Source organism: Canis aureus, chromosome 1 (assembly GCF_053574225.1).
Source record: "Canis aureus isolate CA01 chromosome 1, VMU_Caureus_v.1.0, whole genome shotgun sequence".
In the NCBI taxonomy this organism is placed as follows: domain Eukaryota; kingdom Metazoa; phylum Chordata; class Mammalia; order Carnivora; family Canidae; genus Canis; species Canis aureus.
In genome coordinates this window covers 82,357,110-82,379,970 of record NC_135611.1, presented here as the reverse complement: position 1 = coordinate 82,379,970, position 22,861 = coordinate 82,357,110, and the positions used below count along the sequence as shown (strand labels likewise).

At 38.2% G+C, this 22,861-nt stretch overlaps 1 protein-coding gene across 5 annotated transcripts in view; it reads right to left on the bottom strand.

Annotated features, from left to right (window-relative positions):
* PRUNE2 (prune homolog 2 with BCH domain) overlaps positions 1–22,861 on the bottom strand; it is a 257,322-nt gene that overhangs the window by 201,053 nt on the left and 33,408 nt on the right. For all 5 annotated transcript variants that reach the window (XM_077906451.1, XM_077906426.1, XM_077906434.1 and 2 more), the window contains exons 2-4: positions 8,800–8,904; positions 5,419–5,621; positions 3,229–3,392 (exon numbers count right to left, since the gene is read on the bottom strand). In XM_077906451.1, coding sequence (XP_077762577.1) covers positions 3,229–3,392; positions 5,419–5,621; positions 8,800–8,904 — 472 coding nt within the window. The remainder of the gene's footprint in view (positions 1–3,228; positions 3,393–5,418; positions 5,622–8,799; positions 8,905–22,861) is intronic.

Here is a 22,861-nt window from a genome sequence, read left to right as displayed (position 1 = left end):
TCGTGATGAGCACCGGGTTGTATGGAAGGGGTGAATCACGATATGGTACACCTGAAACTAATATTACGCTATATGGTAACTAATTGGAATTTAAATAAAAACTTTTAAAAAAAGAATCGTATAAGGAAAAAAAAAATTGTCCCAGGATGAAGTTCGACTGCACTAGAGTGCTTAGAAGTTGAGTAGAGAAGAAGGAGCTGACCAAGCAAGACTAAGGAAGAGTAGCCCCAAACTCTTGCACATTAAGAAACACAACGAAAATTACCATTTCCCCTCCAGCATAGCAGGCTAAGGAGCATACTGCAGGTCCTCTCCAGGGACTGAGGGGATCAATGGCCCACTTGAAATCCATTTACAGCACACTAGTGTGCCCCAGCATGATGTGTTCTAGGATTTGCCCATGGGAATGAAAGGCAAAGAACAATCAAATTGATTAAGTACTTTGTTCATAGTAAATTTGGGGGGGAGGGGATTTTGGTACAAAATTTATAATAATATATCCTCCAAAGAAGCTAATTAGGATACTTTTAAAGATTCTTCTGTCTCAGCCATAAATATTCAGTCTCACGACATCAGGAAACAGACATTTCTCAAAACTCTTTGTGGCAAAGGTGTGCATAGAAATTTTACATTCCTTCAAGATCTAGAAAAATGCATAAACACATTCTAGAAATGCGTGTCATATCAATGATTATTTTGAGCACCCCAAAATATGAAATAACATCATAGCTGTTTATACAGAAAACTCTTTGGACAGGTAACTATATATGTTATGAAAACAAAGAAGGTTAAAATTATTTATAGGTGCATCAAAAGCCTTCCCCCATAGGTTTTGTGTTAGTACATGATCAGAAAACGGAAATCGGACTTTGAGTTTAGTGAATATTGCAAAATTCAACTTGATTCCTTTCTGATACCTACTAAAGATTTAAAAAACTGACCTGTTGTCCTTCTTATTCTGAACTTCTGGGTCTTCTCTCTCTCTCTCTTTTAAGATTTTATTTATTCATTCATGAGAGACACAGAGAGAGGCAGAGACATAGGCAGAGAGAGAAGCAGACTCCCCATAGGAGCGGGATATGGGATTCAATCCCAGGACCCCAGGACCCCAGGACCCCAGGATCACGACCTGAGCCAAAAGGCAGATGCTAAACCACTGACCCACCCAGGTGCCCTGAGTTTCTTCTTTAAAGGCAAATTTCCTGGATCCCCATCCTTTAATTTCTTCTTGGCAAAACTGTTCAGTGATGTGCACCACCCCTCCACGTATGTATACACACATACGCATGCACACATGCATACTTTGGCCAAGGGTCCCCAGAGACTTCTTTCTACTCTACTAAGCCACCTTCCAGGCTTAGTGACTCTGGACTCTCTCTCATGACAGTTTCTGTATCTGCAGTCTTTGCATGCAGAAGCACTTCATCCTCTTACATCCCAATGTGCGAGCAGCAAAGAAGTGTTGTCCTGATTCTGCCAACTTCCTATAGGATGCCACTTCAAGCCCAACCTTATGAAAAACTCCAATGATAAGAAAAAACAAGGTTCTTGGTATCTCTGCTAACCAAAGCCAACATAACTCATAAAAGGGTCTGCATCCTTTCTAATTCCCTAAACCTGAATATCACCATTATCATCATAATCATCAACAACAAAATCATACCTTTGTACCAATGTATCACGGTTTGATCTGATTTTACTATTCATGGAAAAGCAGGATGATGAGCAATTTATGGACTACCTTTCTTTCCTACTAAATAATACGTGTCTTTTTTTAACAATAAACCAAGCTTCTTAGTTTGTGAGAAATTTAAACAAAATGCTCTCTAGTGTTTGCCTGCACTGCACATTTGCAGTGCCCAACAGTTTCCCTCTTGGCTGAGATCCCCAATTACCTTTATTTTCCTTCTGCTCTGTCATAGAGATAAATGATCATATTTACTTAGTTTAGTCAAGGGCATAGTTTCCCACAGAGCATTTTTACAGATGTCCATTGCCAGAAAAATACTTAAAACAGGTTTACTGGGGTCACTGGTTCTGAAATAGTCACAAGAACTACATAACTTTTGGATATTTTCCTCTCTGCATTGTGTAAGAGACAGAGGGAGCAAAGGAAAGTGTCCTCAGACGAGTGGTGTCAACATACTCTTGGTCTTCTTTTTTTTTTTTTTTTTAATTTTTATGATAGTCACACAGAGAGAGAGAGAGAGAGAGGCAGAGACATAGGCAGAGGGAGAAGCAGGCCCCATGCACCGGGAGCCTGACGTGGGATTCAATCCCGGGTCTCCAGGATCGAGCCCTGGGCTAAAGGCAGGTGCTAAACCGCTGCGCCACCCAGGGATCCCTGGTCTTCTTTTAAAAAAAAATTCTTTCAGTCTGTTAATCACTGCTTTTTGTTTTTACTTTCTTGTGTTAAATACTTCTGAGAAAAACTCACATATACCATGTTCAAGATGGAAGAAAGAAGAAAGAGAAAGAAAGAAAGAAAGAAAGAAAGAAAGAAAGAAAGAAAGAAAGAAAGAAAAGCTTTATACAACACCCAGAGCCATCCTACGTGAGACGATACTGAATTTTTGTGATAATTTTGTGCCACCAAAGTCAACTAACAATTTCCAGGTTAGAAACCCCTTTTGGAAGTGGTAGGTTCCATGGATGGAAATGAAAAATATTCAAAGGGTAATTGATAGCAATGTGCTGGGAACCCAGGGCTGAGTCAGGATGGGAGATTGTTACTAGAGTGGGGCCAACGAGGTGATAGGTGACTATAAAAGCCCAGACACAAAATCATCAACATGACAAGTGTTTATTTTGCCATCCAAGCAGTGTTCCACAAGCCAAACATTTACAAGTAGCAGGAGATATTTCAATATGAGAACATGGATTCTGGCCCTGAGTCACACTGCTGGGGGACAAGAATCACCTCTGGAAGCTGCTGGAAGGCCAGAGGAGCTATCCTCGCTCCCCAACAGAGGTACAGCAATTCCATTTAAAACTCCTGTCTAGTGAAACAGCAAAGATCCTTCATGCCTATTTTTAAATGCACATTTTTAATATTCAGTATAATGCTACTCTTTAACAAACTCTTTACTCCCTGCTTCTCTGATGAAGCTTCCCGTGGTCTTTAAAGGGGTTGTTAACCCAAGAATGGATCACACTCATTCTGCATGAGCAAGTCGAGAAACACTCCATTAAGCCTTCCAGTATTTAATAGAAAGAGCCATCTCTCACCTCTGAGGAGATGAGCCAGCTGCTCAGTGATGAGCTCAGGAGCCTCCTGGAGAATCTCTTTCACCACAAGGGAAGAGGAAGACTCTCCGAACTCAAGCCCACCATCGCTTTGCTCCACTGGATTAATGACTTTGACAACCGCTGATTCTAAACTGTTGTCCTCACTGTAAAGCAAATGGAAGAGAGGAAGACAAAGAGATATGGCACATTTTCTTACTTTCTAGAAGTGTCTAATCTCTACCCCCGCACAAATGACTTCCTCTCAACAGCCAAAAATCTGAGTAAGCTCACATGACTCAGAAGAGAAGACCCTTATTCTATGCATCTTCACATCCCATTTCAGCAAATTTACTCCCCAAAAATCTTAGTAGGTAGCCCCTCACACCTCAGCACTTCTATCTCTTGTTTTGCCATTGGACAATAATAATAATAACAATAATAATAGCTAACATTTGTTGAGCTTCCACTACAGGCCAGACACTATTTTCAGGCCAGATGGAATATCACCACATCTTATACTATAAAATGACCCTACAAAATGGGTTCTAGTAAAACTTCCATCTTAAAAATGGGGAAACAGAGGCACAAAGAGGCTAAGAAATTTGTCTAAGGTCACAAAGCTTGTAAGCAGACCAGCCTGTGTCTAAACTCTGATCATCCAGTTCCAGAGTGTGCACTCAGTCCCACCACTGGAGAAAAACTACTACGGGCTCATTTCCTTTCACGATCACCCTTCATACTTCAGATAAGTTGGTTTTATGAGAGGCAGAAAGATGTGAATAAGACTGATGTTGGAAAAAAAAAAAGACTGACGTTGGTCTTTCCAACTGACAGAAACAAATCATGGCAATGAAGGAAATAAAGATCTCAATTTATTTTTGGAAAGCATTCTGTTTCATAAACAGTCCTAAAGCTAGAGTTCATAGAGTCAGTCCAAAAACCAGCTAAGGTTTTCCAATTTAACTGGGAACAAAACTCTTCCAAAGATTCTGACCAATACACACATTTCATAGTTCATGCCTTTGACTTCCTGCACTACTTGCATTGGTTGGTTTGAAAGAGTTAACACATAAATTTAGTCAAGCAGGTAATCATCCTGAGCACTGATAATTGAAGTCGGTCAAATTAACTCCCAGTAACTCTCAGCCAGTTGTCAACAATTGATTAAAACATATTCAAAAGAATTTATTTATCAAACAGCATGGGGATGAAAACAGCCCCACACAAGCAGACTATTTTCAAAGCTCTTTATGACAAATGAACTGCATGATTGGCATTATCATGTATTCATACCTGAATATGCTTTCTAAAAAGGGTTAAATAAAACGATTAGATAACTGTACAAGTTTTTCTTTCATGTGTAGTAACATCAGTATCCATTGGTTAATGACCTAAACCATTAACAAATTGGCAAAGTGTGCAAAAAAAATTATTGTCTCAAACTAGAGGCGTTTAACTGGTGATTCTTCATTCTTTAGCACCACAGAGTTTATCAAAAGAGCAGTTTGTGAGGGGCTAGAAAGTCCTTGAAGGCAGATATTTTGTCTCATTCCTCTTTATGTAAACCTAGATTCTTGCACCAGTTAGCAACTCCTACATACTTACTGAAGGAGGCAGAAGATTCAAGTTTAATCCAAACTGCATGTGGTACCTTGGACAAGTTATTTGCAACAGACTTCTTGTCCATAAAATAACGAATCTGAGCTACCTGAACTTTAAAAATCCATCCTGCTCTTATGGTATAAATTGCTATGAATGAATGAGCCAATGATACAGGTGACTTTCACAACTGATCTCTATGATTTTTCATTTTAACACTGAGACTTCTTTCTTCAGAACCTTTTAGTTTTATTTGGTTTTTAATTTCAGTTTTCATTACATATTTACAGCATCAATACATAGGACTGTTGTGTTGCTATAATAAGCTGTTTGAAATGGTTCAAAATTATAATTTTGGTCACTGTCTACAAAATCTTTCCACTCAAAATGTCATATTTGAAATATAAAAGTCAAAATAGAGGACTGGCAAAGCCCAAATTTCGCAGTAAGAGAAGAAAAAGAAATATTATTTTTCCTCAGGTGTCCTCTGCCTTTAATGCATCTCCCTAAACCACAAAAATCCTGAACAAGGTGATACTTTTCCCTGAAGAGCCTTTGGTTAAAGGATCAAAGCTCCCTTCAGAGCCTTACCTTGCCAGCACATTGCTGCCAACAAGTGTTATAGATAACTTCCCTTCATCATTTAGCTGATGCAGATTAATTTCATCTCGGAATATGTGGAATGATTCAGAGATATTTAGCTCTTCTAAAATAAACCGTGTCTCGGCGAAGTAATTGAATTCAGTTCTTGGTATGTTCAGTACTGGCAAACAGAGAACTCCGGGTGGGCTGACCTATCAAGAAAAAAGTGGACTGAAATTACTGACAGCAGAAGGAGCACAATTCCATTTGTTTCAAGCCCAAGGGCAATGTAAAAGGAACAAAAGTCTTTTGGCCTCACTAACCCATATGACATGCAGAATCAGCTTGTCCTGAACCTAATTAGCAGAGCTACAGGTAAATGACCCCTAATATTTTTTTAACCTCTGGTTACTACTCTACATGAAACTTCCCATGCCTTATTTGAAATATATTTCGTCTCATTTCGATGCTTCCACAATAAAAAAAAAAAAAATACACACACATTCTCCTCTTCAGGGGATACACATTCATGTCTTTATAGAATTGGCAGAAAATTAGAATGATTGCAGCAGGTGAGGACTGCAGTGACACAGAAGGGCCTATTTTTCCCATCTACATGGGATGTCTGCCATTCAGCTCCAGCCGATGGTTTAGACATGAAAATTTCAGTTCCAGAATAGGTGAATCTTTCAATTACTCAAGGAAAGCTGGAAATCTAGATTTGAGGCTGTTACCCCTGATGTTTATTACCATTTATTTTTTTAAGTTGAACATACTATGCATGTTAACAAAAACTCATTTATGAGCCAGATTTGGCCCATAAACTACCAGATTGTGATCTCTATTAATTTCTTATTTTTAAAAAATCATTATTATTAACAAACCTGTTATTAAAAAATTGTGGTAAGGAGGATAAACCGGAAAGAGGTAGGAGTTGAAGAATTTCAGATTCACAAGAATATACTTATTCGTCTATAAGAATTTTTTTTAAAAGGTGCTTTTAAAAATCACTGAGTGAAACGTAATAAGCCCCAAATATCACTGAGAGAAGGTAGGGTTTGGTAACAGCAAATTTTTGCATAAAGTGAACAGACACTGTCCTTACATCATCACTAGCTCTGTCAAAGCATAGTGCTTATTCCACAATTTTAATATCTTGGTCATCTATCTCACTTCCTTGCCTTAAGAAGCCAGGGATTTGGGGCACCTGAGTGGTTCTATGTTAAGCATCTTCCTTCAGCTCAGGTCATGATCCCAGAGTCCTGGGATCAAGCCGAGTCAGGCTCCCTGCTCAGAGGGGAGTCTGCTTCTCCCTCTGCCTCTTCCCCCCCGCTCCCTGCTCATGCTTTCTCTCTTTCTCTCTCTCTCTCCCAAATAAGTAAATAAAATATTTTTGTGAAAAAAAAAAAGAAGGAAAGGATTTTTGTCTTTTTGATTCAGGTAGGATTCTTAGTGCATAGAACTGTCTGGTGCATAGTAGGCTTTTAATACTTATTTGTCAAGTAAAGTAAACAAATCACCCTCTGCTCTAGTATACAAAAGGCAAAGCCATTCCAACAAAGTGTCTTTTCTCTTACCTATCAGGCTAATCCTGCATCACAATTGTGCAATAACAATTAGAAATTTATGTATGGCAATTATTTTTCCTAATTCATTGACTAAGTTACATCTAACTCCCGATAGTGAAACTTGAGTCAAGTGCATGTGACCTGAAGCTCTCCTGGGGTAGGACCTGTTCTGAGGTTAGGATTGGAACTAGGTTCTAGCCACAGCCTCTGCTGTGTGACTTGGAGAAAGCATTTTCCTTTTGGAAACTCAGTTTAACCCGTCTGTAGAATGGGGCTTACCTACCAGAGTGAAAAGTATTTAAATGGAGTCATACATGTGAAGTTGCAAAGCTCTGCCTTTATTATATGTGTTAATTTTCTCAGAGACAGTCGCCCCATTCTCAGAAAAAAAATTAAAATGGAATGCAGACCTCTGGTAGAGGGCAGCACCTGGTAAACTAAGAGGGAGGCCCAGAAATATAACAAATTCCAGTAAGTGACCCTTCCCTTCGGTAATTCCATGTTTGTCCCTATGCTGAATGGAGAGCCTTGGAAGGAGAGAAGAGATCACACATCTCTTTATCCATTTTATCTATCACAACTACTTTCCCACTCCTTTGGTCACATGTTATATTTATTGAAGACACTGAAGTTGGTTGTGGATGGTGTTATTATATAATTTTCTTAAGAGTCCATGCCACTATAGGTCTAAAAACAAGTCTGGTTCCCTTAATTCTATGTTCTTGAGATGCAACAGTTTTTTTTTTGTTTTTTTTTTTCCTAGGAGTCAAGAAGTCAAGCTAATTGGATTAAGCATTTAAAATATGCATGTCGACACAGGCACATTTGTCTCCTTATACCAATTAATCTCCCTTGCAAAGTTCAACAAATTTTAAGATAAATTTGATATACAGCCCATATGTGGATATCAGAATATTTTACCTGGCATTTTTGTCAGCTACTGCCCTAAGCCATCCTTGCCACCCACAACTCATTCTGGAAGATTGGGTTTCATGTGAATATAAATCACTCTAGATCAGCTATGCATACTCTCAGAGCCAAGGATCCAAATAAAATTGGAATAAAATAAATCAGACTCCGGAAAATTAAAAATTCTGTGAAATTGGGAATAGCACCAAGACACTCATATTGTGCTTTTTTAGATTTTGAGGTGACGCATTATCATGGGCTGGTGAATTTTATGAAATGGAGATTTTAAAACAATTTATTAAAAGGTCTTTCCACCCCTGTAGGGATGTTATAGGCTTCATAGAGTACAAAGATTCTCATTCAAGGGAGATTATCACTAACTGAGAATGACCTTGCTGTACAAAGTCAGGGCTAAAAGGCAAGAACAGAATAGAGATGTGACATGTAATACCTCTATTGCTGAGAATTCTAGCCAATATGCTCTGTATTTCATGCAATGCTCACACACATATTTTTCTACTCCCAACGGCAAGACTAACCAACAAGGATGATAAAGGAAAATAAGAAATTCTGATCCTTATTTTTGTTAGTTCTCTGAATTCCCATAGAAGTAAACAACTATCTATCATATATTCTTAATTTTTTTTATTTGAAAGCATTGATCTTACTGAAATAATGTTTCACAAAGAAAATAGATAAGAAATAACTAGAAAATGTCTAGCGTACAGTAGGTGACCAATAAATATTTGTTGTTTAATGGATTATAATACATTATTATCTGCAACAATAAATCAAGAACATGAAAAGTGAATAGGTTTTAAGTGAATAGGTTCCTCGTTTTTACAGAAAATATTTGTTCTTGTGAGTTACATCATAATTCAAATAGAAAAAGCATCACCTTCTTTCCCCTCACCTTGTCTAGAAAGTAAGCGTATGTGAAGGCAGAAATGAGAGAATCCAAGTCACACGATTTATGTCCAATAACCACATGGACCTTCTCCAGGCGTTTGCTTCGATTCTGAAACAAATTCAAACAAAACATCACCATTTAACGTGCAACAGATCAATATAAAAAGGACATCTTCCAATCTTCTTTCAAAAGAATGCCTTAGCTATATGCATACACAATTGCAGAAATTCATAAATTTATCATGAAGTTTTACATGGGGACACAAAATTGCAGAACATGTTTAATATCCAGAAATGCTCAAATTCTAGTGCATCATCAGGCACAGAAAATTGTGGGTTGTGAATTCATAACCTTAGGAGCTTCCCAAGGTGACATGTGCAAGTGGCTTCCACATGCAGAGGATGGGAAGAGACAAAAGAGGGAGAACTCTCCATATGGGTAGGTGGTAGTTTAATAAACAAGGAAACTTGCAAGGCTTGTCTTGGGCATGTGAAAGATGGATGGATCTTCACACCCAACTGCCAGAATCTTTAAAATTTAGATAGTCACATGTGGTCTCAATATCACATTACTCTCTCAAGGCTGTGTCCTTGGAACAACTCCCACTGTGGGAATGGTGGACAGAGTGTGCATTCCAAGGACAGGGTAGAGGGCAAGGAGCTTCCAATCACCTGGGTCTAACTCATGAGTCAGCCAATAGTCATGTCCTCTACATGACCTCTTCCAACAAAAATGTGGTCTTATTAAGATTATTACAGCCTAACTTGATATGAATTGTGTCTCTGAATCATAATTTTTTAAGATTTTACTTATTTATTTGAGAGGGAGAAGAGAGAGGGAGAGCACAGAGGGAGAGGGAGAAGCAGATTCTCCACTGACTAGAGAGCCAGACATGGAACTCTATACCTGGACCTCGAGATCATGACCTGAGCTAAAGGCAGATGTTTAACTGACTGAGTCATTCAGGTGACCTTGGGTCATAGTTTTTTAGTAAAAGATTATTTTGGTCCAAAGGGAAAATCCGTAGTATAGTAGTCCACCTTTATCTGCAGGAGATACGTTCCAAAACCCCAAGCGGATGGCAAAACTGCTGATAATATTGAACCCCAGATATACTCTGTTTTTCCCTATACATACATACCTATATAAAATTTATAAGCTAGGCATAGTAAGAAGTTAACAATAATAACTAATAATAAAATAGAACAATTATAGCAACATACTGTAATAAAATATATATAAATGTAGTCTTTCTTTCTCTCTCAAAATATCTTATTATACCGTGCTCATCCTTCTTGTGATGATGTGAGATGATGAAATGCCTAGGTGATGAAATGAAGTGAGGTGAATGACACAGGCACTGTGACATAGCATTAGGCTACTATTGACCTTCTGACAATTGTGAGAGGAGGATCATCTGCTTCCAGACCACAGTTGACTGTGGGTAATAGAAACCATGGAAAATAAAACCATGATAAAGGAGAACTACTGTAGTCTATGTCATTTCCTTAAATAAGGTGTTCTCTTTTTTTTTTTTAAGATTTTATTTATCTATTTTGAGGGAGGGGTGGAGAGAATGCACCAGTTGGGGGATGAGCAGAGGGGAGGGAAAGAGAGAATCTCAAGCAGATTCCACACTGAGCACGGAGCTGAACACGGGGCTCAATTCCATGACCCTGAGATCCGTGACCTGAGCAAAAATCAAGAGTTAGACCAACCGAGCCACCCAGGCGCATCCTAAGATGTTCTTAATTTGAGAGGCATAGTGACTTTTTCATATGTCCTTGATGTACAACACACAATTTGGTAATGATTTATTTTTTCCTGCCATATTTTGGGTGACAAGATATGTTCTCTCTGCATTATATTCTATAGTTTAGCAAATGAAAGTGGTAACATTTTTCCTCCCCCCATGGAAAGGGATGTGATTATGTTATTGCTCTAAAATTATAAATCATTGCTATTAAAAAGTGTACATGGTCACCTCTCTAGAAGACATATTGTTTTCTTTCCTGGTGTAACTCAATAGTTACTTAAAATTCCTTTATAGAAGGCTGAATTCCTTGTAAAATACTTTGGAAATGCCAAAGAAGCAATCGCTTCTAGAAAGTTCCACAGCAAAGCTGTCCAATAATGATAACTAAGTAATCTAAATTAACTTCTTTATAGTATGTCAGAGATGGCACATATGTGTACTTCCCCCACTTTTTACCCTTTGTTTTAACTTCTCTATTTAGGCCTGACTAGAAAGCCTACTCAACTACAATATTGCTCAGAGGCTCTATAAAAAAATTACACTTTTCATGACGATTCCCAAAAAGCAGCTTACTATTTTTTCTACAGAACAAAGGGAAATATTACTTAGTGACCTACTAGGTATTTTACAAATGAATCTATGAAGTTGTTGTTGGCATGGAACTACTGATGTCAGAGTCAGAAACAAGTTTTAAACAATCAGGTTGTGGCCTGAGAAACAGAAAAAAGTAAATCTTGAAGGAGGTTAAGAGTCTATCAATAAAAGGACTGATAACAGGATCAATACTGCAGATGAGTCATCTGTGATATTGCCAAATTAAAAAAAAAACACATGTATTTTTTCAAATATATATTGAGATAATGATCTTCAGCCAAACAACATGACTTGAAAGTATGATATAAACTCTCTGAATGTAATTACAACTCCCTGCCCCTCATCACCAAACAACTTTAACCACCCCCCTTCGCCTTCCTTCTTCTCCCAGCCTCCTTCACTTAACTTCATAAATTTATAGCTGGCTAATTTGTACCCCTGGGGATTCTAGCCTAGGCCCAGTTCTCATCTGAAAGCTGGGAGGCTTCCCCTATGCAAGACTGTCAGATATTCTAGAGGTACCTAAAGAAATTTACGTAAATGGAATTAAACTCCATCACAACACAAACAAATGCATTAGGAAATCATATTACTGTAGAAAGCTGTTCTTCCGAGAAGCTTGAAGGTCTAAGTAGACATTACCTCATTTCTCCTCTCAGATCTTGTAAGGCAGACAGTAAGAAGATTAACAATACTTTTTTGCAGGTCAGTGGATTCCATGATGAGGCCAGGACCATTACCAGACCCCATGACCCAGTCCAGGGAGCCCTCTCCCCTGGCCCTGCACCAACTACTCCACAATGTCATAATAACTTCAGCATCTATAAAATGAGTGAGCACGGGGATTGAGGGAGAAAAGAGAATGTTAAACATGCATCCTAAATATAGCAAGACTTAAAACATTTATAGCATCAAAATTACCCCAAAGCTGACCCTTCTGCTGTCTTGTCTAAGTTGGACAATTCCTAGGCACAGCATTTTGTCCAACACTCAACTTGCATGCAAGACGTGTGGGAAATAAGGCTTATGTGTCAATTCATTTTCAAGTCCAAGCCAGTTATTACTTAAAAAAAAGAAAGAAAGAAGCTAAATAAGATTGTGAACCCAGAGCATGGTAGACCAATTCTCACAACTCAAGAATCTTTCAACTTTGTGATTTATTCATTCTCGTCCATTTAAAGGTCATCTTACAGGTCAGGCTATAGGAGATCCTGGTACAAAATCTTGAGGGTTGCCTCTCTTTTCATGTTCTCTTGTTTCTCCTCTGACCTTCCCTTCTTCCCACATGTCAACCTCCCTCATACTCGTGCCCTCTTTAAGTGCCATTTGCTCCTATCTGCTACCTGCACTCAATGCCCCAAGATCCAGGCTCCAACTATCTTTCCCCCACCACCCACCTCCATCAAAATGTGTCATCCTGGGGATGCCTGGGTGGCTCAGTGGTTAAGTGTCTGCCTTTGGCTCAGGGTGTGATCCCAGGGTCCTAGGATTGGGTCCCACATTGGACTCCTTGCAGGGAGCCTGCTTTTCCTTCTGCCTCTGTCTCTGCCTATCTCTCTGTCTCTCATGAATAAATAAATAAAATCTCTTTTAAAAATGTGTCATCCTGATGTCCATGCTATCAGGGGCCAATCTGCTTCTCTACAAGCAATTCTATACTTTCATTTTAAACAGACCTTCCAGAGATTATGCCACAGTCCAAAAAGATGATCAGAAATTTCAAGTTGGCTGAAAATGCACCAGATAAAAGAGACATCACAAGAGGTAATTTTGATGCCTGCCAATAAGCCTTAAAAGTGATAGGCTTAGGGGCACCTGGGGTACCTCATTCTTGATTTTGGCTCAGGTCATGATCTCAGGGTCCTGAGGTCAAGCCCCATGTTGGGCTCTGCACTCAGCATGCAGTCTGCTTGGGCTTCTCCCTCTTCCCACTTCCCCTCTCCTTGCTCATCCTATCTCTTCTAAAATAAATAAATAAAATCTTTACCAAATAAAGAGTGATAGGTCCAGCCTCAAAAAATCTCAGATCTTCCTAAGTGCCTAAATCCTACAAAAAAACACTAAGATATAATTAGTGTAGCAAAAGTTAGATTTTATCACAACCATGTTCAGAAAGACTTCTGCCTGCTTAGAGGAATAAAACATGAGATTAGTTATGTAAACTCAATCAGTAGGTGAGCCCAAGGAATGTGTAGGGTTTGGCTTTTCACATCGAGGGGTCAATAACCAGAGAACACTGGCTCCACTTTCAAGTTTCCCACCACAAATGACCTTGGAAGTGGGAACAGAACAAGCACAGAGGTCAAGTTCTGGCAATAAAGTCTGGGAACTGATTTCAGTTGTCCAAGGATGGTAACGGGGGGGTCCTTCTGATGTCTGGTCTATTCTGTGATAGTGGTCCCATCTACAGGGGCAGTAGTGAACCATGGAACTGAGAAGGGACTCTTGACCACAGTGATACTCTCTGTTCCTGGCCTCTCATAGCAGGTGCGTGGACCCTTTCCTATTTCACATCCTCACATATTTATAGACTTGAAGATGTCTCATCTTAATATCTATGTCCCTTGATACAGTTCAACTTAGGGTCTGACTTATTCACAAGCAGACAATTATGCCCAAACAAAAGTGACAATTTTATCAATTCAATTAATTATTGTCATCCAACTAATAAAAATCTATTTGTGCTATACAGCAGTAAACCAAACAGACAAAAATCCCAGCCCTCCTGGCACTTGCATTTGAGTGCAAGGAGATATGATGAACCAAATAATTAGATAATAAGTTGAGAGGTAAGGTTCACTGGGATGAGGATCATTTGAGAAGGTGACATTTGAGAAAGATCTAAAGTGAAGGATATATCTCAGGCCAGGGGAACAAGAGCAAAGGTCCTGAGATGAGGGTATGTCCAGCATGTTCAACAAATACTGACTGCCTAGTATATACATTTTCTAAATGTGACTTTGTAAATTCCCAGTCAGGAGTGAATGGATCCGGCAGGTAGGTGTCCATTCCCTATTATTGTCACAAGCACATCCAGCATTAAGGAATCTTAGGAGACAGAAGATTCATCACTAATGCCTAAACCCAAAGCTGCACAAGCCCAACACAGAATGGAATTTTGGTAATGGGTAGAAATAGATACTATCCTGCTTTGTCATCTACACTTCCAAATAGAATCTTTCCTTAATCAATGTATAAAAGAAAATATATCGGACATGTCAGTACTGCAGATCTAATTTTGATATGCTTTCAAAGTGTAATCCTATACAACACTAAAATGAGACTTCTTGAGGAAGTTTACTTAGCTCTTTTAAAAAGCCAGCAAAATGCCTACACATTCAGATGCAACTGCCCATTAAAAGAAATTGCACTTGTCAGGCAAAAGCACATTCAAACACACTCACAGAAAACAGAATCGATAGGAAAGAGGGCTTCCAGGGTCCTGCTAGAAGTCTAGGCCCCTTCATCAGTTTTCTCATGGGCGTAGCCTCTGAGAAACAAAGTTACTCCAACCTATAACTTGACACATTGAAAGTCCCATAATTAGCATTTCATTAACAGGCCTTGTGATACAGTTATGATTTCTCATACCCATACTCCCCAACCCACCTATCTTATAAATCCTGTGAAATATTTTCAAAAATAATTAATTGAAATGAATTTTGGTTTTGAAAACATTATAAACAAAACCTGCAGACATTGGGAGAGTGTCTTTTCCTCACACCCTATAGCAGGGCACATTTCTTAGGCCCTCATCCTTAACCAACAAATGAAATAGCAAGAGAAAAAGAAGTTTCTTGATTTATCAGGTAATATCACCAAGGAAAGTCAGGCAAAGAAAAGAGAAGGAAGTTGAGCTAGTGCTTCTTTGACTACTTCTAACTCCAAGTCAATAAGGGGTTTTCCTTCCTGGAAGCTGGCTGTGGATGGTCCAGAAAAGGGCCCTAGTTCCCCCTCAGGAGACCCCAGGCTCCTGTGGTTACCATGATCCTAAGTGAGAAGACTCAGAGGGTGGGTGGGAGGAAACCTAACATGCTGCTCATGACCTCCAAAGGTCCTCAGCTCCACCCAAGTCACCGTCACCAGGAAAGCCACATAGAAGGGGATACAAGAGAGACCACAGCCAAGGGAGCAACAAGGACAAAGGGAGGGCCCAGAGCAACCTGGTCCTTCAAAGGTGCCAGATCAGCTCTGCCAGAAATAGATAAGTCACAACCCTTATTCATTTGGTAAACAAACGAGTTGTTTTTGATCCTGACCCTGGGTTTAAGATAATATCTATAATTCCTCACCTCCTGAAAGTCTCATGATCTTATCATTACCTGGAGAAAGTTTGGGGCCCAGGGGGAGAGAATGCTGGAGAAAATAAAGGACACGGCATCAACAGGAAGTTAAAAAAAAAAAAAAAAGTAGGGCGCCTGGCTGTCTCAGCCATTTAAGCATCAACCTTCAACTCAGGTCATGATCTCTGGGTCCTGAGATCGAGTGCCTCAATGGGCTCCCTGCTCAGCGGGGAGTCTACTTTTCCCTCTCCCTCTGCTCCTTCTCTCTGCTCATGCTCTCTTTCTTTCTCTCTCAAATAAATAAAAACTCTTAAAAAAACAAAAACAAAGAAGGAAATGCTTATCACTGTGCAGGTCCCCAGAACACAAGGATTTTTCCTGCTAATTGAAACCCTTATATTTTATTCTTTATTTTTACTTATTTTCTGGTAAGAAAAAAATACATGAAATTATAAAAAGTCAGATATAACAAAAATTAATAAAACAAAGATAACTGCTGTTAACAGTTCAATAATTGATTATTGATTATTCCACATTTTAATTTATGCATATATATTAATAATGTACTTTACAAAAATGGGGTGTTTCTATTCCCATTCTTTAGATAATTGCTTTTTTTTCACTTAATAGTATGCTATGGACCATGCTCCATTATCAAAACTGTAGATATTCTTTATTCTTTTTAGCTCAAGGGTGGCAATGGTATGAACACATATGTGTGTGTAAAATTTCTCGAATCAGCATAAGAGCCTTTTATTAAAAAAATCTCCATGATATCACCAAATAGGAAACTCTATCCCACCAGCCACACAGTCCAGTTTTATCCTAATGGTCATAATTAATTTCTCCAGAGAGCTGTAACTCAGATCATGTTTAAAAGCAAAAACATTTACCAGAATCTGCAAATTCAGGACACAGACATTTTATATTAAATTTTCTCATAAATGTCCTAATTTACTTGGTGATGTACTAGATGAATATGAACCAAGGAATCAGTCTTTCAATGATAAGACTCAAATGATTTTGAGGTCATTTGTCTCACTTACTGATAAAACTGAAACCTAATCAATTCAGATAAATATATATTGCCTATAACCTCGTGCCTAACTGCCCTCCCACTAACCCCAATCATTTTTCCCCTCCAGATTCTCTTTAATAAGGTGAAGAATGTTCTCTCTTACTGTCTCGCATTTGGGGACAAATAGGGCCTGGGAGTCAGTCTGAGCAAACTCAGCTATAAATAGCTCAGATCCCACACACCTACACCTCCATCTGTATTGTCAAATCGGAGGCCACTCTGGCTAGGCAGTAGGGGACCCAAAAGTTAAACCCAAGCATTGCCTAAGACCCTACTTTCTTGGATGGGTCTTATAGTTCTCAGTTCCTTTGGGGTCAGGCTCCTTTTAGCTGGGGCTTTGGACACCTCAGCTGAATTAATTCTTCCTCAACCTGTTTGTTGCCCATCTTGAAAACAGAGTGTTCTCAAAAGGAGTGACTTCATATATGATTTATATACTTCTAGGTCATAAAAATGATGGGGGCTGGATTTGCTATTTACTTACAGCATTTCATTTTGTATATTCTCATTCAAGATTCTCTATCTGGCAATGTCCTCAAAGAACAGTTTTGGGGGCAACATCATTATTTTTCCTCCACAGCTTCAAACATAAAAGGTCAAGGATGATCCCAAGTCCTTACCTTTCCCAAAGAGCTCCTATAGAAACTGCCCTACCCAGCTTATCTGCATATTATTATATTCCAGACATTCCACTTTTTGGGGGAAATGTGTCCATACATTTATTACCAACTGGATGGGACAGCTCTTCAATTTCTCATTTAGGTGCTGCCTCCTTCTAGCTTAAATAGATGTATTGTTCCAGTTTGTCTTCCATGGTTTTACAGGTCTCCAAATCTCTCAACTTTCTCCTTTTCAGACTCAAGAACTGTAATCTTTTTTCATCTATCCATATGAGCATGCAACCAGGTCCATAAGTCTTTCCTTTACCTCCTCTAATCTCCTGCTGTCTGTGCCCCATTACTGGGCTTAAAATTGCTATGGGTTGAATTGTGTGCCCCCAAAATTCACACTTCAAAGCTTTAACCCTCAATGTGATAGTATTTGGAGATGGGCTTTTGGGAAATAATTCAGTTTAGATGAAGTCATGAGAGTGGGGCCTTCAAGATGAAAGCTCTTGGTTCCCCCATCCCCATTCCTGAGATCACAGAGAGAAGGAGGCCTGTAGCCTCCTCACCAGAATTCAACTATGCTGGCACCCTGAACTTGGACTTCCAGCCTCCAGAACCTTGGGAAAAGAATTTCTATTGTTTAAGCCATCCAGTCTGTGTTATTTTGTTATGGCAGCCCAAAGCAGACTAAGACAGACTTCTAGGTTGGAGTCATTCCAAAATCTAAAACCATCTAGCAGATAACTAAACTTTAGGGAAAGCTTTCAAGAGTTTCTTTTTAAAATGATTGTTGTCAAAAAAAAATAAATAAAAAATAAAATGATTGTTGTCAAAGCAATATTATAGTTTTAAAGACCAAATGAGAAAGAACAGCCCTGCTACATACATGTATAGAAACCTACCCCCCCAATGTCACTGAGAGTTAATTTGCGCTGTCAAATTGAAAGTTAATTCATACCATCTGAGTAATGTTAATTACTGTTTAAAATATAGTTATTATAAAACATCTGGAAAATATAGAAACACAAAGAAATAAATCTGCAAGACCCAAAGGAACCACTATGAACACTTAGTGTATACTCCTTCCAACCCTTTTCTATACTTTTACAAGTGTTCTCTTTCATAATGCTGTGATAATATTACACATAATATTTTATAACCTCTCTTTTTTAACAACATTTGAGCATTCTTCTAAAATTCTAAAATATAAATGTTTTGATTGTCAGGGGTAACGTGTCTTCTTTTGTAATCCCAGGTTTCAGCCTATTGCTCTGCACACAGTAGGTGTTCAACAACTATTGAAAACCTGAATGATGAATGAATTCTGGCATTTAGTGGCTACAAGATTCTTTCATAAGGGTCGATACAATATATTAGTCAATCCTCTACTGTTGCAGATTTAAGTTATTTTATTTTTTATAATATAAATAAGAATGCAGGAAATATTTGGAATATAATATCTTTGTGTTCATCCCTAGTTATTTCTCCAGGATAAACCCCTAAATTTTACATTTCTGGGTCGAAGAATGTAAGTGTTTTAACACTTAACAAAAAGGATGCAGAAATTTACATTTTCACCTACAGAGATACCTGATTTTTAAAACTTTGACTCTGTGTTTAAGCATTATCATGTTCACAAGTAAAAAAGCATCTTAAAGTGAATTTGCATTTATTATGATTATGAATGTTTTTACATCATTTTTTTTCATATGGACACTAAACATTACTGTCTTCACATGAAATTTTTCTCTGCATATCTTTGAGGATGTTTATCCTATTCTCATTGACAAATAACCTATTAAAATATTATTAACATATTCAACTCTGGCAACATCAATAAGGTATTACCTTGTCCTTTGGTTTGGGACATCTATGCAGCAGTAAATTGTATTAAGGATGCAGTAAGAATGCATTATTTAATATGCCATCATCATTTCGAGCACTAAGGAACAATGATATACTCTGTGCCATCTTTTCCTCAAAAAAGGAAAATGTGCTTTCTGAAAATGTTGCAATAATACATGTCAGACTCCATCTTGGTCTCTTAGCTCTTGACTGGAGTGCATTTACTCTTCTCTTTTGTCATCAGCCTCAGGTAAAAATGCTAATGCAACTTAAATTTAAATCTAAAGTGTTAAATGTATCATTAGTTGGTGTCTTTAAATGAGGTGAAATTTTGTTAGTAAAACAGTACCAAAAAAATAAGACTAAAAAGTAGATCCTGAAATTCTCATCACAAGAAAAAAATATTGTAACTGGATGATGATGGAGGTTAACTAGACTTATTGTGGTGATCATTTCACAACATATACAAATATTGAAGCATTAGGTGGCACATTTTAACTCAATATTTATGTCAATTATATCTTAATAATATATATACAACATATAATTCTGCTAGTTCAGTTTTGAATTTAAAAAAAAGAATAAGGGGCGCCTGGGTGGCTCAGTGTGTTGGGTGTCTCCCTTCAGCTCAGTTCATGATCTAGGGTGGGATCAAGCCCCTCATTGGGCTCCCTACTCTGCAGGGAGCCTGCTTCTCCCTCTTCTCCTCACTCATGCTCTCTGCCTCTCTCTCTCTCAAATAAAATCTTCAAAAAATAAAAATAAATGAAAAAGAATAATAAAAGATAAACAACAGAGCAGGAGATATTTGCATAATATCTGTAAATTCTTGTCATTAACAGGGCAGTATTCCTAACATACAAAGAGTTCCCACACATTGATTTAGAAAAAGACAAACCAATGGAATAATCAGTAAAAGATGTAAATGGACAACTAACAGAAGAAATGAATAAATTAAAAAAAAAGTCAATATCATTGGTAGTCATGAAAATGGAATTCAGACCAACAAGAAAATGTCATTTTTTGACTGGCCAAAATCAGGTTGGCCAAAAATTAAGTGTTAACATACTGCGGGTTAGATTGTAGGTGGCAATAAGGAATACTACAAAGTGAGAATAATCTGACAGTATTCATTAAAATGCAAAATGTTCAAATTTTTTTATCCAACTTTTTATTCCTTTTCTAGGGATCTATTCTATAGAAACAAAATCACCAATAGATATGGATATTTTTTAATTCCTTATGATTATTTAAAATCCATTGTTAAATACAGATATTTACTACAATCCCAAAGAATGTTTCCTGAAGCAGTATTTGCAATGGAGAAAAAAAGAAAACAAAATAAGAAATAACCTCCATGCATGACAATCAAGGAATCATCAGATAAATTATAGAATATTCATAAAGTAGAAGCTAAACAGCTACTACCAAACAAATGAGTCAGATCAATATCTAATAACCTGGAATGATATATTCCCACATTCTTCCCATTTCATCACATGGCTGCTTCTTCCTACCTGGTTCCTGCCTCTCAAAGAAAAGCAGGCTGTGGTTTCCACTTGGGTGCAGCTACTAGGATCTGCACTAGGATCACTTATAAAAACATTACCAAAAAAAAAAAAAATTACCATAATGTAAATTTCTGAACCCCATCCCTGATATTTAGATTCATAGGTTGGCAGTAGAGCCTAAGAATATTATGCCTGGTTTGGGCTTTAAAGAAGACCCATTGGGCAGCCGTGGTGGTGCAGCGGTTTAGCATCGCCTGCAGCCCGGGGTGTGATCCTGGAGACTGGGGATCGAGTCCCATGTCAGGCTTCCTGCGTGGAGCCTGTTTCTCCCTCTGCCTGTGTCTCTGCCTCTCTCTCTCTCTCCGTGTGTCTCTCATGAATAAATAAATAAAAATCTTAAAAAAAATAAAGAAGACCCATGATTATATCCCATGGACCATGTGGTTTCTGTTAACTGCAGAATGCACGTGCATTTGGTTTTTGAAAGGGATTGCTTGAGCTGATCCCCCAGATGAAGTAAAATTTCAGAGAGAACTACTGGTGTTAAATTATTTAGATTTACTTAAATTTCAAGTTAGAAGAGACCTTAGGATTCATCCAGTTGAAACCCATCAGTGGTTTCCAACGTGAGGCAGTAGATTGAGCAAGGGAAGAAACCACACACATATCAATTTATCTCATCCTTTTAAATTTTGATTTTTAAAAAAAATACATTTCTCAATGTGCCTTATATGTTAGTATAGTAATACATGAGTAGAATTCAGAAAATAACACATGTTTTGAGAGAATGTACTCAAAAGACTTACTGATGTTATCACACAATGACAATAAAATGTAAGGGACCATTTTTCATGGATGGGATAAGTAGGAACTGAAAGATAAACAGCAGAAGCAAGGAAAAACTAGAAGTCCCAGCCGAAGTCCACTATGCCACCTCTGTGGCCCAATGCTCTGCTTTTATTGTCCCATAGAAGAACAAAAATCAATCACACAAATGGAGCTAAATGGCAACTCAATTCATTTGTCAGTGTGTGAATCTTCAGTTTCTAGTCATTCATGCATTTGGGGGTCAGCTATTCAATATCAGAGATCCAGCTCCACCAGATTCATGATGGTTCCTGGAGAGCCCTGGAAACATATTGAACTTCAGATCCTCCAGAGTTCCTGAGGCAATTCTCTGTCCCCACCAGACGCTCAAACCAACATTTGTTAGTGAAAATGACCACATTGGATCTAACAGTTGAGCAGAAGAGAGTTTTCAATTTTTACATCATCTGTTTGTTATGTTCCTATGAAATAACGGAACTAGAAGTTAACAATTTGTTAATAGCCCAAAAGTTAAAATTTATATTACAGGCTGCAGATAATTCTCTCTCTCCCCCTAAATCTTAACATACTCTCACTTGTGGTGGGATCAATCTTCCTATCTCTCTCTCTCTCTCTCTCTCTCTTACTCTGTCTACACACACACACACACATACACATACACACACACACACCAGAGCATTATACCTACTTCATGGCATACATTTCTAAACAATGCTTTAAAATGATTTTATAAAGTGAAGGATTTTATGAGTATTATGTCATAGATTTTCTCCTTTCCTCCCAAGACTTAAAAACTTGACTTGTGAATCCATTCCACATTCTAATATATTCATATTGTGTAGACATAACTGTTGTAATAATTTTGTTTTCAAATGTCTCAAGCAGTGTGAACAAGTATATCATAGAACTCTAGATCAAAACATGACTTGCTATTAGTACATGTGTATCCAGCACCCCAATCCTGGGCCCTGAAATAGCTCCATAAAGTACCATTGAAGGGCAGAATTGTAATTAGCTGCCAGATGTTATTTATGAAAGGCAGAGAAATAGCCCCAAATTGTGGTTTCAATCATGATCCACTAGATCACTCAGACCTGCTTCCCTGTTTTCCACCCCACCCATGGAAAGAAGAAATGTACTCTGAACACAAAGGTGGAGACAGAGGGGGAGGTGTTCTTCACAAGGTGTTTCTTATCAAAATATCATGGGAAAACTGAGGACTCTTAGTACACATACGACATGCACTAAATGTTTCTGTAAAACTTTTATAGTAACTAATACCAAAAACAGAGGAAGAAGATCCAAAATGGCAAAGGTCTGATGTCCTTTGTGGGTTTTTTTTTTTTTTAGATTTTATTTACTTATTCATAAGAGACACAGAGAAAGAGGCAGAGACACAGGCAGACGGAAGAGGAGGCTCCCTGCAGGGAGTCCCTGCCCCATGTAGGACTCGATCCCGGGACGCAGGATCACAACCTGAGCTAAAGGCAGACATTCGACTACTGAGACCCCCAGGCATCCCTTTAGGGTTGTTCTAAGTTGTAGGAATTTACCTTTTTTTC